The following is a 14,553-nucleotide window of genomic DNA, read 5'->3' on the forward strand; positions in this document are numbered from 1 at the left end:
TCTGCAGAATCACCAATAATACAAGTATCACTAACCTCTGGACACCTATAAAGTGTGAGTGTTTGGTGCAACAGTAAAGACTTTGAGTGAGACCACCCAAGGAGCAGGTGGTCTAGGCAGGATGAGAAATACCTCCCTCTGGGAAGTGCAAAGACCTTCCAACAGCCTGAGACTTCCAAAGGGGTGGAGCCCCAGGCTGACTAGCAGGAAGGCCCAGTGGCTAAGTGACACCTATAGGGTGGGCGTCACTAGCAGGACTGGAGACTAATCTCTCAATAGAGAGGGATAGCTCACAAGGTCGGGCAGGCCAGGTCGGCAACACACGGGCAGATAAGGTACAGAGACAGAATGCTGATTCGGTAACCAGGGACAGGCAGGGTTGGCAACAGGTAGTCAGATATGCGTAGTTACCGAATCAGAAAACAGAAGGATAGTCAGGAATGCAATAGGTCATAACAGATATCAAACAATGCCTAATCTTGGGTGTGAGGTCCGTGGTCTCAACACCCTGGAACTAGTCTGAGGTATAACACGATGGTAACACAGTATCCCTAGTCTTGGGTGTGAGGTCCGTGGTCTCAACACCCTGGAACTAGTCTGAAGTATAACACAATGGTAACACAGTATCCCTAGTCTTGGGTGTGAGGTCCGTGGTCTCAACACCCTGGAACTAGTCTGAAGTATAACACAATAGTAATACAGTTTCCCTAGTCTTGGGTGTGAGGTCCGTGGTCTGACGTATAACACAATAGTACACAGAAGTAATCAGTAATCAGTAACAGTGTGAATTCCCAGGTCCTCCTGGTTCTAACACACTGTGGGATCTGACTATGGTCTGAGTGCTTTCACGTAAGTGTTCGCAACGGCAGACAACTTGAGACTGACCAGCAATAACTATATATAGAGCGGCGCTCTCCGGCGCCACCCACCGCTGATCAGCCAATGGCCACTTGCTCTGCGATCAGCTGACCAACCTGGTCAGCTGATCGCTCCTCGTTTGCCATAAACGTTCTGCCTCTCAGCGCGGGCGCGCGTATTCCTCAATCTGTGTGCGCTAACAGGCCCAGCCACATCAGACGCACCCTGCTGCGTGCAAACCGCCAAGCTGGACGCGGAACCAGGCTCCTCGCTGCCAGTCCGCACGGCGGCTTTTCTGCAATCTATTACACTTATGCTTTTCTGTTAACTATGGCTTTCTTCTTGCCACTTTTCCATAAAGGCCAACTATGTGCAGTGCACGACTAATAGTTGTCCTATACACAGATTCCCCCACCTGAGCTGTAGATCTCTGCAGCTCGTCCAGAGTCACCATGGCCCTCTTGATTGCATTTCTGATCAGCGTTCTCCTTGTTTGGCCTGTGAGTTTAGGTGGACGGTCTTGTCATGGTAGGTTTACAGTTGTGCCATACTCCTTCCATTTCTGAATGATCGCTTGAACAGTGCTCCGTGGGATGTTCAAGGCTTTGGAAATCTTTTTGTAGCATAAGCCTGCTTTAAATTTCTCAATAACTTTATCCCTGACCTGTCTGGTGTGTTCTTTGGATGGTGTTGTTGCTCCCAATATTCCCTTAGACAACCTCTGAGGCCGTCACAGAGCAGCTGTATTTGTACTGACATTAGATTACACACAGGTGCACTCTATTTAGTCATTAGCACTCATCAGGCAATGTCTATTGGCAACTGACTGTACTCAGACCAAAGGGGGCTGAATACTTATGCACACTCCACTTCGCAGTTATTTATTTGTAAAAAATGTTTGGAATCATGTATGATTTTCGTTCCACTTGTACACTGTCACGGAACAGCCGTGAGAAACTAGAACGCAATCGGTTTATTGCGCCGATTGCCATTGATTGTAGTCGGGCAAGCAATCAGAGACTGACATTCCTGTTTTTTTTAAAGAGGCAGTTTTTTCCCCCCCTTTACCAGCTGGCAGGAAACCTGGGCCTGTGACTTGCTAATTAAGCCAGAGGTGTAACACTCAGATGTTAATTAACAAACCAGGAGTCTTTTCAGAGCCAAGGAAGCTAATCCCAGCAGGGGGCTATTCAAAACCTGCTTTCACTCCAGACTATCCGTCACCGACCACGGGCCATCTGAATGCATATGATGTATGGTCTCTTGTTGATTATATGGCAACTGTATATCGCACAGCTATGAAATTCATATAGTCTTATTCGGTAAAATCTGGCCATCGTACTGATATGAAATTCATTGCGATAGTCCGTCCGGTTATTGAGGTATGACCCTTCTCAAGAACAGGGTCCGCTGCACTAGCCATGTCTGATGTCATATTAATCTGTATTTTCCGACAAGTATGAATCTGTTATCCCCCTAAATATGACGTGTATCGTTTGTGAGTTACGGCAGTTTGCAAGTTTAAAACCTAAAATTTCTCAGAGGAAATGAACTGTCATTGGTTGGTAATTCAGAGGGGGGCCGGATGTGCCACACCCCCAAACCAGCTTCATCAAAAGTGTCTGCGAGGGGCCCTTCCCTCAGTCCTCCAAATTCCATCTGTATGAGAACGGTCTGCTGCCAGCCAGAGGACACATGGTTGGCAGCCATCTTGCTGAACTTTGAATCTTGCTCTGAAACAAAGAACTTTGCGGAACTTGAAGCCATTTTGCTTGGATTTTAAATTGAGCTGAAACAAAGGATTTTACCAAGGACTTTATGATTCTTCCCACAAAAGGACATCTTTCCATGAAACTAAGTATTTTTTCTCCCTTTCTTTTATTTTTCATACTGGCTATTAATGTTTCAATAATTGTTGATTTTAATAATTGTCTGTATATATTAATTATTTATATTGCCTGTGAATAAAAGACTTTATCAAAGTCATTCACTGTTCCGCTACCCTGCTTCTCAGCCGCACAAACTGAACCAGACCTCTGGAGAGACGCTACTATTGTATTGTTGTTATCTAGACCAGGGATGGATCTAGGGGGGGGGGGGGCAAGCGGGTATCTTGCCCCAGGCGCAGTTTGTAGAATTCTTAAAAAGGTGGCAAAGTGAATTGCAGTTTAGGCGCCAAAACATGACCTGTAGGCGCCAAAACATGACCTTGCCCCAGGCGCAACTTGGTCTTGATCCGTCCCTGATCTAGACAGGATACAGCGTGTTTTAATTGTTTTTATTTGCAGGTCGAGAAATAGTTAGTCAGTAGGGTCCACTGGCCCATACCAGTGGTGGTGGCAGATACCCTAAAATAGTGTGTAAAGTTGTATTTACCATACCTCACAGTCTCCCTTCTGGTCGGGCTGCTGCCCAAGTTCCGTCGATTTCCGTGCACCGATTGCGACCACAGCTTGCATGATCCGTGTGCTGAAACCGATTTGAAGGCAATTTGCGGTCTGACCACTAGGGCTCTTGTGACATACACCACTTTGTATTGGTCTTTCATGTGAAATTCCAATAAAATTGATTTGTGTTTGTGGCAATAATTTGACAAAATGTGGAAAACTTCAAGGGGGCCGAATACTTTTGCAAGCCACTGTACATCAGGCGGTTTGGCGGCCAATTGACAATTGTAATTAATTATTATAATCAGAATCGAATGAAAATCGGTGCCGCCAAGTGAATGCCCGATCAGCAATGCAATATCTGGACGAACTGAGAAAACAACGAAAGCCCTGGCGTTGTTGCCCTAATGTCTAAATGTGTGGCATTTATACATTACTAGCCATTTGTCGTGGTGCCCGTCTGTCCGTTCACTTTACCAACTGTCTTATTTGAGAATCTAGTGTGTGTACAGGTGTCCCCCGATGTCGCTAAAGATCAAGCAGGCTAGATCATTAGTAATACCCGACCCTGAGAACATTCTTCTCCTCCTCACCCCGCCTGCTGGCAGCTGCCCTGTCATGTGCTGCACATTGCCCCTCCTCTAGGCTAGTGATGTGTCTGTACATCACTTGCCTTGGAAGTGTCACCCAAGGGACCAAATCCCAATCCCTGCAGGTGACAGTACTCTTATGTGTGTACGAGGCTTAACGTTTACTTTAAGAGCACAGGTCTCATGCCTGACTGGTGTATTTTTTTTAAAGGACACCTGAAGTAAGAGAGATATGGAGGCTTCCATATTTATTTCTTTTTAAACATTTCCAGTTGCCTGGCTGTCCTGCTGACCCTCTGCCTCTAATACCTGTAGCCATAGACCCTGAACAAGCATGCAGATCAGGTGCTCTGACTGAAGTCTGACTAGAATAGCTGCATGCTTGTTTCATCTGTGTGATTCAGACACTACTGCAGACACAAGGGATCAGCAGGATAGCCAGGCAACTAGTATTGATTAAAGGACAACTGAAGTGAGAGGGATATGGAGGCTGCCATATTTATTTCCATCTAAGCAATGCCAGTTACCTGGCTATCCTGCTGATCCTCTGCCTCTAATACTATTAGCCACAGCCCCTGAACAAGCATGCAGCAGATCAGGTGTTTCTGACATTATTGTCAGATCTGACAAGACTAGCTGCATGCTTGTTTCTGGTGTTGTTCAGATACTACTGCAGAGAAATAGACCAGCAGGGCTGCCAGGCAACTGGTATTGATTAAAAGAAAACAAATATGCCAGCCTCCATATACCGGTACCCCTCCCTTCAGGTTCCCGTTAAGCTAATAAGCATAAAAAAAACCTCACAAAAGACAAACGAAAGATGCGTATCACTACAAGAGTGTAAAATAAACACACAACTTGTGTAATTTTACAGTTTCCTTTTTTGTATCATTTTTAGGTTCCTCCCCAGCCAACCATAATTCAGCAGATGCCGGCGGACTTCATCCCTCCTCTGTCTTACCCTGTGAGATACGGACATGCTAAAGAAGGTGAGAGTACGCATGGAAGCGCTTCCGAGTTCCGACATTGTTATGCAAATAATGCTTATTTATAATTTGTTTGCTATTGGAACTGTATTTCCCAGATTCAAAAGTCAAATAAAAGACCAGCAGAATAAAATATCCACTCCTCTGTGGCCAGATTTAAAGGGAACCTGAGATGAAAAGGAAAATAAAAACATACATACCTGGGGTTTTCTCCAGCCCCTTCAGCCTGATCGCTCCTTCGGTGCCGTCCTCCACCTCCTGGCTCCTCTGTCTTCCTACAGTGGGGGCTTACTGCGCATGCGTGGCCCAGCCATGTGCGCCTGCCCTGCCGACCCTCCAGTCACCGGGAGCTTTCTGTGCCTGAGCAGTACTATTGCACGGGCGCAGAACTCTCCTGGCCACGGGAGAGAGAAGGGGGAGCGAGCACGGCCGCACTGCGCATGCGGCAACTGATCCAGGAAGCGGAGGACGGCGCAGAGTGAGTGATCAGGCCAAAAGGGGCAGGAAGAAGACCCAGGTATGTATGAAATTTTTTTTTTTTTTATCATTTTCATCTCAGGTACACTTTAAGCCTATTTAATTACTTTGATTCAATCAGGATTCAAGCACTTTATTGTCATTGTGTAACACAACAAAATTACTTTTCATGACAGGCCTATGGTGCATGTAAGGAACATAGTGATAGTAACAAAGGGTGGAAATAGAGGAATTTTACACGGTATGCCATGTATTTCAAATGTTTTAAAAGAAGTTGTACTTACACAGTGTTAATTGTTTCAGAGAAGAATAAGATTTTAATAAGTTTACAACAGATGGGAAAAAGCTGTTTTTCAGTTTGTGTGTTTGCGGATTGACTGAAAACGTCTAATCATTTACCTGATGTAAGGAGGTCAAACAAGGTGTTTCCAGGACAAGTGTTGTCCTTGATAATGTTTTTGGCCCTTCTCATATAGCAAGTCTTATAAAAAAGCTCCAGTGATGGTAGTTCAGTGCTTGTACCAGGCCGTCATTCAGTTGGCCAAGGTAATTTCTGTAGTGCGTCTGTAGAAATTAACCCACAGCTTCTGTGGAAGCAGGAGCGTTCCTGCCATTGGGTGCAGAAGGGTGGAGCGCACCGAGTGACGGACGTCCCAGGGGGTGTCACCAAGGCCTTCCACAGAGGCCATGTTGCAGGAGGGGTAAGCAGCAAAAGAAGGAGGGGCAGCAGGGACAGCGGCGGGAAGGGGGTCCAGACCCCCCACCTCCCTCACCTGGGTCCCCTCCTTGCGCTTCCCCCTCCAGATTAGCGCGGCAGGCAGGAGCGGCGAGAGAGGAATTACTCACCTGCGTTCCAGGTGAATGGCGCACAGTGTCATCGTCATGTGAACTAGTCTCCGCCTTCTCCACCGCTCACTGTGCTTCGGCTAATCAGGAAGCATAGTAAGTGGTGGAGATGGTGGAGACTAGTTCACGTGACAATGACGCTGCGTGCCATCACCTGGAACACAGGAAGCAGGTGAGTAATTCCTCTCCCACTGCTGTCTGCTGCGCTAATCTGAAGGGAGAAGCGCAAGAAGGAGGAGGACCCAGGTGAGAGAGGTGGGGGGTCTGGCTCCCCTCTCCGCTGCTGTCCCCGTTGACCCTCCTTCCAAGCTTCCCCCATACCGGGGGCAACTATACTATCTATACTGAGGCAACTGTACTATCTGTACTGAGGCAACTATACTATTTATACTGAGGCTACTATACCATCTATACTGGAGGTAACTATTTTACCTACACTGGGGGCAACTATACTACCTATACTGGGGGCAGCTATACTAGCTATACTGGGGGCAACTGTACTATCTATACTGGGGCTAACTATTCTATCTACACTGGTGGCGGCAACTATACTACCTATGCTGGGGGCAACTATACTGGTGACAACTATACTAGCTACACTGGGGGCAACTACACTAGCTACACTGGGGGCAACTATACTACCTACACTGGGGGCAACTATACTACCTACACTGGGGGCAACTATACTACCTACACCGGGGGCAACTATACTACCTACACTGGGGGCAACTATACTAGCTATACTGGGGCAACTATACTACCTACACTGGGACAACTATACTACCTACACTGGGGGAAACTATACTACCTATACTGGGGGCAACTTTAGTAGCTAACTAAACTGGGGGCAACTTTACTACCTATACTAGGCTAACTTTACGGGGGCAACTATGCTACCTATACTGGGGGCACTATACCTGGCATTACACGCCATGGCGTGCTAAGCAGCATGCCACACTCGCTCCTTTCTTTTGTGGTAGTGTTCTGTGGGCTGATGAAACAAAATTAGAACTGTTTGGGCCCATGGATCAACGCTATGTTTGGAGGAGGAAGAACAAGGCCTATGAAGAAAATAACACCTTGCCTACTGTGAAGCATGGCGGGGGGGTCAATCATGCTTTGGGGCTGTTTTGCTTCTGCAGGTACAGGGAAGCTTCAGGGTGTGCAAGGTACCATGAATTCTCTTCAGTACCAGGAGATATTGGAAGAAAATATGATGCAGTCCGTCACAAACCTGAGGCTCGGGAGACGTTGGACCTTTCAACAGGACAATGATCCCAAGCATACCTCCAAGTCCACTAAAGCATGGTTGCAGATTAAAGGCTGGAACATTTTGGAGTGACCATCACAGTCACCAGACTTAAATCCGATTGAGAACCTCTGGTGGGACATAAAGAAAGCAGTTGCAGCGCTCAAGCCTAAGAATGTGACTGAACTGGAGGCTTTTGCCCATGAAGAATGAGCTAAGATGCCCGTAGATCGCTGCAAGACACTTGTGTCAAGCTATGCTTCACGTTTAAAAGCTGTTATAACTGGAAAAGGATGTTGTACTAAGTACTAAGAATGAATGTCACTTGGGGGTGCCTCTTTGATTTAATTGTAAAAAGATGACTGAAATGAACAAAATCAATGTCAAACTGGCCAAAACACTCAATTTCAGTGGGGGTTGAATAATTTTGAACACAACTGTAATATCAGGTTGTTAATGTCATACCATGCAGTCAGGCTCCTAACTTCTTCCTTGTATGCAGCTTCCTCGTTGTCTGGTATAAGCCCAATAAATGTAACAATTATGTTTGATTTAGGTTGGCAGTCATTGGTGCATAGAGGAGAGGACCTAATACACAGCCCTGTGGCACTCCAGTGCTCAGGGTAAGGGTAGAGGAATCTGCCCAGAGGTCTACAGACTGTAGGCTCATTCTAACTATAAATGTCTGACTGTGGTCAGAAGATTGTTGATTCATCGAAAGCGCGATTAGGCATGTTGGTAAATTTTCCTTGAGTGGGGCAGTAGAGGAGTGGTGGGAGAATGATCATCATGATCATCCTCCTCCATATGTTTAACGTTTTTTGTTGCAATACTTGTGCTGTTTGAGACTCTGCTGTACATTTTTTGGTTGTACCCATGTTCCCCTTATCGTAAAGCGCTGCGGAATATGCTGGCACTATATAAATAAAAAATAATAATGATGACAGAACACTTTTGCACTGCACTGAGCAATACAACGTTAGCAGGAACAATCGCTACTACTAAATTTATTTCCGGGAGAGCTCTATCGCTTGCTGGGCTAGACTATTATTGACCTGTTTGTTGCTATCGTAAAGGACTACTGAGGCAACGAATACAATCTATGTACTCACCTGGGGCTTCTTCCAGTCCCTAGCAGCCATTTCTGTCCTCCTCGGTGTCCCGCTGGCCATAATGATCTGCGACTCACAGACGGGTCGTCTTTTTCTGCGCCTGTGCAGGCACTCGTGGCCGCACGTCCGTGTCATCTGCCGCGTACTGCGCCTGCGCAGTAGTTGGTGGCAGGCGCAGTACGCACCAGATGTCTTGGACACATTCTTCTGTGCCTGTGCGCCCACGTCATCTGGCGCGTACTGTACCTGTGCACAACTACTGCGCAGGCGCATTACGCACCAGATGACATGGAGGTGCAGAAGAGCTGACCCGCCGGCACTTGATTGTAAAAACAATCTAACGCCACAAAACCTAGCCTTTGTTGCCTCTTTTTAAAATGGCAAGACCTTCAGACATTAGGGGGCAGTCTTGCTGGTGAACACATAGCTTAAAGGACAGGTGCAGGGAAAAAAAAAACCAAGATCTACTTACCTTGGGCTTCCTCCAGCCCCCGGCAGCCTGTCTGTCTCTTGCTGCAGCTCCGCTTCCAGCCGGGGGCCCGGTCCGCAGTCTCCTCCGTTGCAGATGCCGACCTCGCCAGAAGCAATGTGCCTGCGCAGAACACTCCCAGCTACGGGAGCACAACCGTGAGCAGCACGGTCGTGCAGGTGCAGAAAACATCTGCAACGGAGGGGAACACGGGGCTGCGGCGAGGGACAGATAACCGATCTGCAGGAAGCCCCAGGTAAGTCGATCTGGTTTTTGTCTTCTTTTTTTTTTTTTTTTTTTACATCGGATGTATCTTTTAAAGAGACACTGAAGCGAAAAATAAAATTATGATATAATGAATTGTTTGTGTAGTGTGCATAATTACTAGAACATTAGTAGCAAAGAAAATATTCTCATTTTATTTTTCAGTTATATAGTCGTTGTTTTTTTTACAACATTACATCATTCTCTAATATTTGCAATTTGCACACTACTCAGCATTGTAAATGATTTTACAGAGTAGGCTAGTGAACTTTTGAACTGTCTTCTGTAGAATACAATGACTGACAGTTGAGATAATAAGCTTCAGAAGACAGAGCTCTATGCGACTTTGAAAGTGGTGGAGCTCAATGGCTCTTTGGCATAGATAACTGGAGTTTCTTAACTCTTCCTGTACTGGAAACAATATTAGACTTATGTCTCTGCTCCTAACGTTTTATTTCTTAGCTGTACTACATATACAAAGCATTATATCATATATTTTTTCGCTTCAGTGTCTCTTTAACCACCTGGGCGTTACGGACGAGCTCAGCTCATTCAGTAACGCCGCGGTAGATTGCTCAGGCCCTGGTGGGCCGATTTGCATAATTTTTTTTTCATACACGCAGCTAGCACTTTGCTAGCTGCACGTCTTACCCGATCGCCGCCACTCGCCGCCGATTCGCCGCTACTCGGCGCAAAAGAGGGCCCCCCCCCCCCGCAGACCCCTTGCGCAGCCTGGCCAATCACCGCCAGGCTGCTCTATGGGGTGAATCGGGACTCCCTGTGACATCACAACGTCGATGACGTCATTCCTTCCGTCGCCATGGCGACGGGGGAAGCCCTGCAGGAAATCCCATTCAGCACAGGATTTCCTGATAGATATTCACGCCGGAGGCGATTGGAAGGGTGGGTGGGAGAGAGCAGGGATGGGGGGAATGATGTAGCTAGCGATAGGCTAGCTACATGAAAAAAACAAAATTCGGTCACAAAAACCCTCCCGCGGCCGTGCGCCGCACCGAATCAAAACGCTAGGGAGGTTAAGGGATAAGGGTGGCATGTTAGGATAAACTGATTAACCAGTCCGTGCAGAAGACACTATAGGCCCGATCCAATTCACTTCTCTTAAGTTTTTTTCTCCTAGGTGTTATTTTTTGTCTTATCAGTAAAATGCCCTTTAAGCCACCAGCAAACAAGAACATACTCGGACTAATTTTGACAGTACTTCTTGACCTATTTTTGGGTAATTTCTCAATTGTAGAGATCAAAAAATGTATTTTAAACAGAAGATAAAAATAATATCCTAGGAGAAAATTTAGGAGAAATAGTGAATGGGATCAAGCCCAATATCTCTTACTTAGTCACTAAACACAGCTTTAAACAAACCTCCCACTATAATGGGTCAGTGAGTGTATAGGGACAGTCGTAGTAGTGATAACTTAGCTGTACACATTCTACGCAAGCTTCAATGGAAGGTTAACGAGTACTTGAGATCAGGGGCGTAACTAGAAATCACTGGGCCCCCCTGCAAAACTTTGGATGGGGCCCCTTCCCTGTGTCCACTGAATAGGGACTGTCTACACATCTTTGTCTAGAAAACTTTGACTAATTCGTTATCAGTGCCTGAGCCTGGTGCAGTCATTAGAACAATTGTGCAGAGTGCAGAAAGTATTTCCTCTCCTTACCCTTAGTTGTCAGTCTCTAAGAACAGCCCCCCCCCTGTGGCTTCTGGGCCCCCCTGCAACTGCATCCCTTGCAGGGTCAATTGTTACGCCTCTGCTTGAGATTATTCAAATTAAAAAAAAAAGTATATATACCTGGGGCTTCCTCCAGCCCCTTTCAGGCTCATCGGTCCCACGCCATCCTCCTCCGCCTCCTGAATCCTCCGCTAAGCAGCCTGTCTCCCGCCTGGCTGTGGGGGGAGGGGGTACCGAGCTGGAGGGAGTAGCAATTACTCGCTTACCTCCTTGCGTTGTGTGGGTGCTGTGTGCAAGTACTGGGTGTGACATGGGTGGGAATACTTGGTGCCATACCTGTACTGGGTGCTGGCTTTGGGTGGGAATTGATTGCTATGTGGGTTTTAAATGTGGGTACTGGTTAAGTGGGTGCTTGATTGCCATGTGGAAGGCTGTGTGTAAGTGTGAGTACTGGGTGCAATGTCAGGCCTGGGTGCAGGTACTTGGTGTCATGTGACTATGAGTACTGGGTGCCAGCTATGGGGGGAAGGGGTGTGGGTAGATGTTGGAAGAAGTAGAGGTCAGTGTGGGTGCAGCAGGAAGGGGAAGTCATTCAGAGGGCCCAACCGTCCCGATCTCGTCGGGACCGTCACGATTTGGGGGGGCTCTCCCGCTGTCACGGTATGAGCCCCCCAAGTCCCGGGCGGCAGTGGGCAGTGGATAAAAAAAAAATGATCGAGGCACCAGCCGCGCCTGTGATATGCGGGATGGCGGCCATAGCATTACCACCTCCTTCCCTTAAGATCTGCCCCCCCCTGTGTCCCCGTTAGCAGAGTGCGCAGCAAGCGGAGCGGGCTGTCATTACCTGCGTCCATCCATGCACGGGTACCGATGTCCAGCTTCAATCTGCTTCCTGTGACGTCACAGGAAGCAGGAAGCTGGATGCAGACATCGGTACCCGTGCATGGACGCAGGTAATGACAGCCCGCTCCGCTCCCTGCGCACTCTGCTAACGGGGACACGGGGGGGCAGATCTCAAGGGAAGGAGGGAGGGAGGTGGTAATGCAATGGCCACCATCCCGCATATCACAGGCGCGGCTGGTGCCTCGATCATTTTTTTTTTGCAGTGGCACCCATCCTCACTCTCCTCCCCACCCACGGGCAGGGTGTATGAGGCTATTGGTAAAAAAAAAATATAAGGGCATAAAAATTAATTAAAAGAAAAATCTTAAAAAAACCATGGTAGGCGTGTGTTGGGGGTGTGGTTAGGGGGTGTGGTTAGGGGTGTGGCCAGTGTCCCGGTTTCCTATTTTAAAATGTTGGGAGGTATGGTCATTGTGTGTTCTGGGGGAGGGAGAGGTCAGTTTAGGTGCTGAGGGAGGTCACTGTGGGAGCTGCTAGGGACAGGAAGGGTGCCATTGGGGAAGGGAAAGATGCTGGGGGAGGGAGAGGTCAGTGTGAGTGCTGGGGGAGGCAGGATCACTGCAGTGCAAATCTGCTGCCGACAGATCTCTGCAGGGGGACCAGGGCCAGGTCCAGCATAGTCATGCCCCTGCCCCCCCCCCCCCCCCCCCCCCATGCTCACCACTTCCCTCTATGCACTGTAGGCCACTTACTTCCTTGAGCAGATCTCTATGAAGGCACCATGCTAAATGATAACACTTTGTATGAAATCATGCAAGCCTTACAAAATTAATGTTTTTATGCCACGCTAAAAATATATCTTTTGTCTGCAGACTTGGTTGATCTGATGATGATCCAGAATGCCCAGATGCATCAGGTCATAATGAACAACATGACAATGTCAGCTCTCTCTAGCTTTGGATATGGGCCAACGCAACCAACCCCAGTGGTAGGTGGCCTCTCATTTCTTTACAGCTGGGATACATCGGTGCATACAGCAATGGGGCGCGCTACTGCCTAGTAAACTACTTTTCCCGGTCCCTTGCAGTTTACTACAGAGGCATTCTACTGCAGGGGTCTAGTCCTGGGAAAAGAAGTGAGTGGACTCACTTGGAGAACTCCTGCGGCTGCGCTGCGCGCAGAAAAATGGGCGTGGTCAATCACACTCTGGGCGTGGTCATGGGTGGGGCCAAATATACATGACCTTAGCAGTGATGTAAAAGGTCTGCCGAGGAAGTTTGAGCTCTGCCGTAGTGTATCCCCCCAAAAATAGATGTAATCTGACAGCATTTCACCAAAAAGACACATAATCTGGTAGAAGTTCCTCCAAAATACAGATAATATGGCAGTGGTTCTCCCAAAATAGATAATGTGGCAGCAGCAGTTCCAACATACACATAATTTGGAAGCAGTTCCCCAAAATACGCAAAACCTGGCAGCGGATCACCCAAAATACACGTAACACCCAAAGGACATATAATCTGGCAGTAGTGGTCCCCCAAACATACACAATCTGGCAGCAGTTCCCCAAAATACACGTAATCTGGCAGCAGCTGTTCCCCTAACATACACATAATCTGGCAGCTGTTCCCCAAAATACATAACAGCGGTTCCACAAAAATGCAGATAATCTGACAGCAGTTCCCCCAAATTAGGTACCCCCAGCATAGGTAGCCAGGTCTATAGGTGTCCCCAGTATAAGTAGCCATGAGTATAGTAGCCCCCAGTATATGTAGCCAGAGGTATAGTTGCCTAGTATATGTAGCCAGGGGTATATGTGCCCAGTATATGAAGCCAGTGGGATATGTCCCCAGTATATGTAGTCAGGGGTATATGTGCCCAGTATATATAGCCAGGGGTATATGTGCCCAGTATATATAGGTAGGGGTATTTGTGCCCAGTATATATAGCCAGTGGGATATGTGCCCAGTATATATAGGCAGAGGTATATGTGCCCAGTATATGTAGCCAGTGGGATATGTGCCCAGTATATGTAGGCAGGGGTATATGTGCCCAGTATATGTAGTCAGGGGTATATGTGCCCAGTATATGTAGCCAGGGGTATATATGCCCAGTATATGTAGGCAGGGGTATATATGCCCAGTATATGTTGCCAGGGGTATATATGCCCAGTATATGTCGCCAGGGGTATATATGCCCAGTATATGTAGCCAGGGGTATATATGCCCAGTATATGTAGCCAGGGGTATATATGCCCAGAATATGTAGCCAGGGGTATATATGCCCAGTATATGTAGGCAGGGGTATATGTGCCCAGTATATGTCGCCAGGGGTATATGTGCCCAGTATATGTAGCCAGGGATATATAAGCCCAGTATATGTAGGCAGGGGTATATATACCCAGTATATGTAGCCAGGGGTATATATGCCCAGTGTATGTAGCCAGGGGTATATATGCCCAGTATATGTAGCCAGGGGTATATATGCCCAGTATATGTAGGCAAGGGTATATGTGCCCAGTATATGTAGGCAGGGGTATATGTGCCCAGTATATGTAGCCAGGGGTATATATGCCCAGTATATGTAGGCAGGGGTTTATATGCCCAGTATATGTAGGCAGGGGTATATGTGCCCAGTATATGTAGCCAGGGGTATATATGCCCAGTATATGTAGGCAGAGGTATATGTCCCCAGTATATGTAGGCAGGTGTATATGTCCCCAGTATATGTAGGCAGGGGTATATGTGCCCAGGTAGCCAGGGGTATATGTCCCCAGTATAT

At 47.4% G+C, this 14,553-nt stretch overlaps 1 protein-coding gene across 2 annotated transcripts in view; it reads left to right on the forward strand.

Annotated features, from left to right (window-relative positions):
- The window catches only part of LOC137540709 (proline-rich protein 29-like), a 57,906-nt gene that overhangs the window by 18,043 nt on the left and 25,310 nt on the right, over positions 1-14,553 (forward strand). For both annotated transcript variants that reach the window (XM_068261832.1, XM_068261831.1), the window contains exons 2-3: positions 4,734-4,824; positions 12,645-12,760. In XM_068261832.1, coding sequence (XP_068117933.1) covers positions 4,734-4,824; positions 12,645-12,760 — 207 coding nt within the window. The remainder of the gene's footprint in view (positions 1-4,733; positions 4,825-12,644; positions 12,761-14,553) is intronic.

Source organism: Hyperolius riggenbachi, chromosome 12, assembly GCF_040937935.1.
Source record: "Hyperolius riggenbachi isolate aHypRig1 chromosome 12, aHypRig1.pri, whole genome shotgun sequence".
Lineage (NCBI taxonomy): Eukaryota > Metazoa > Chordata > Amphibia > Anura > Hyperoliidae > Hyperolius > Hyperolius riggenbachi.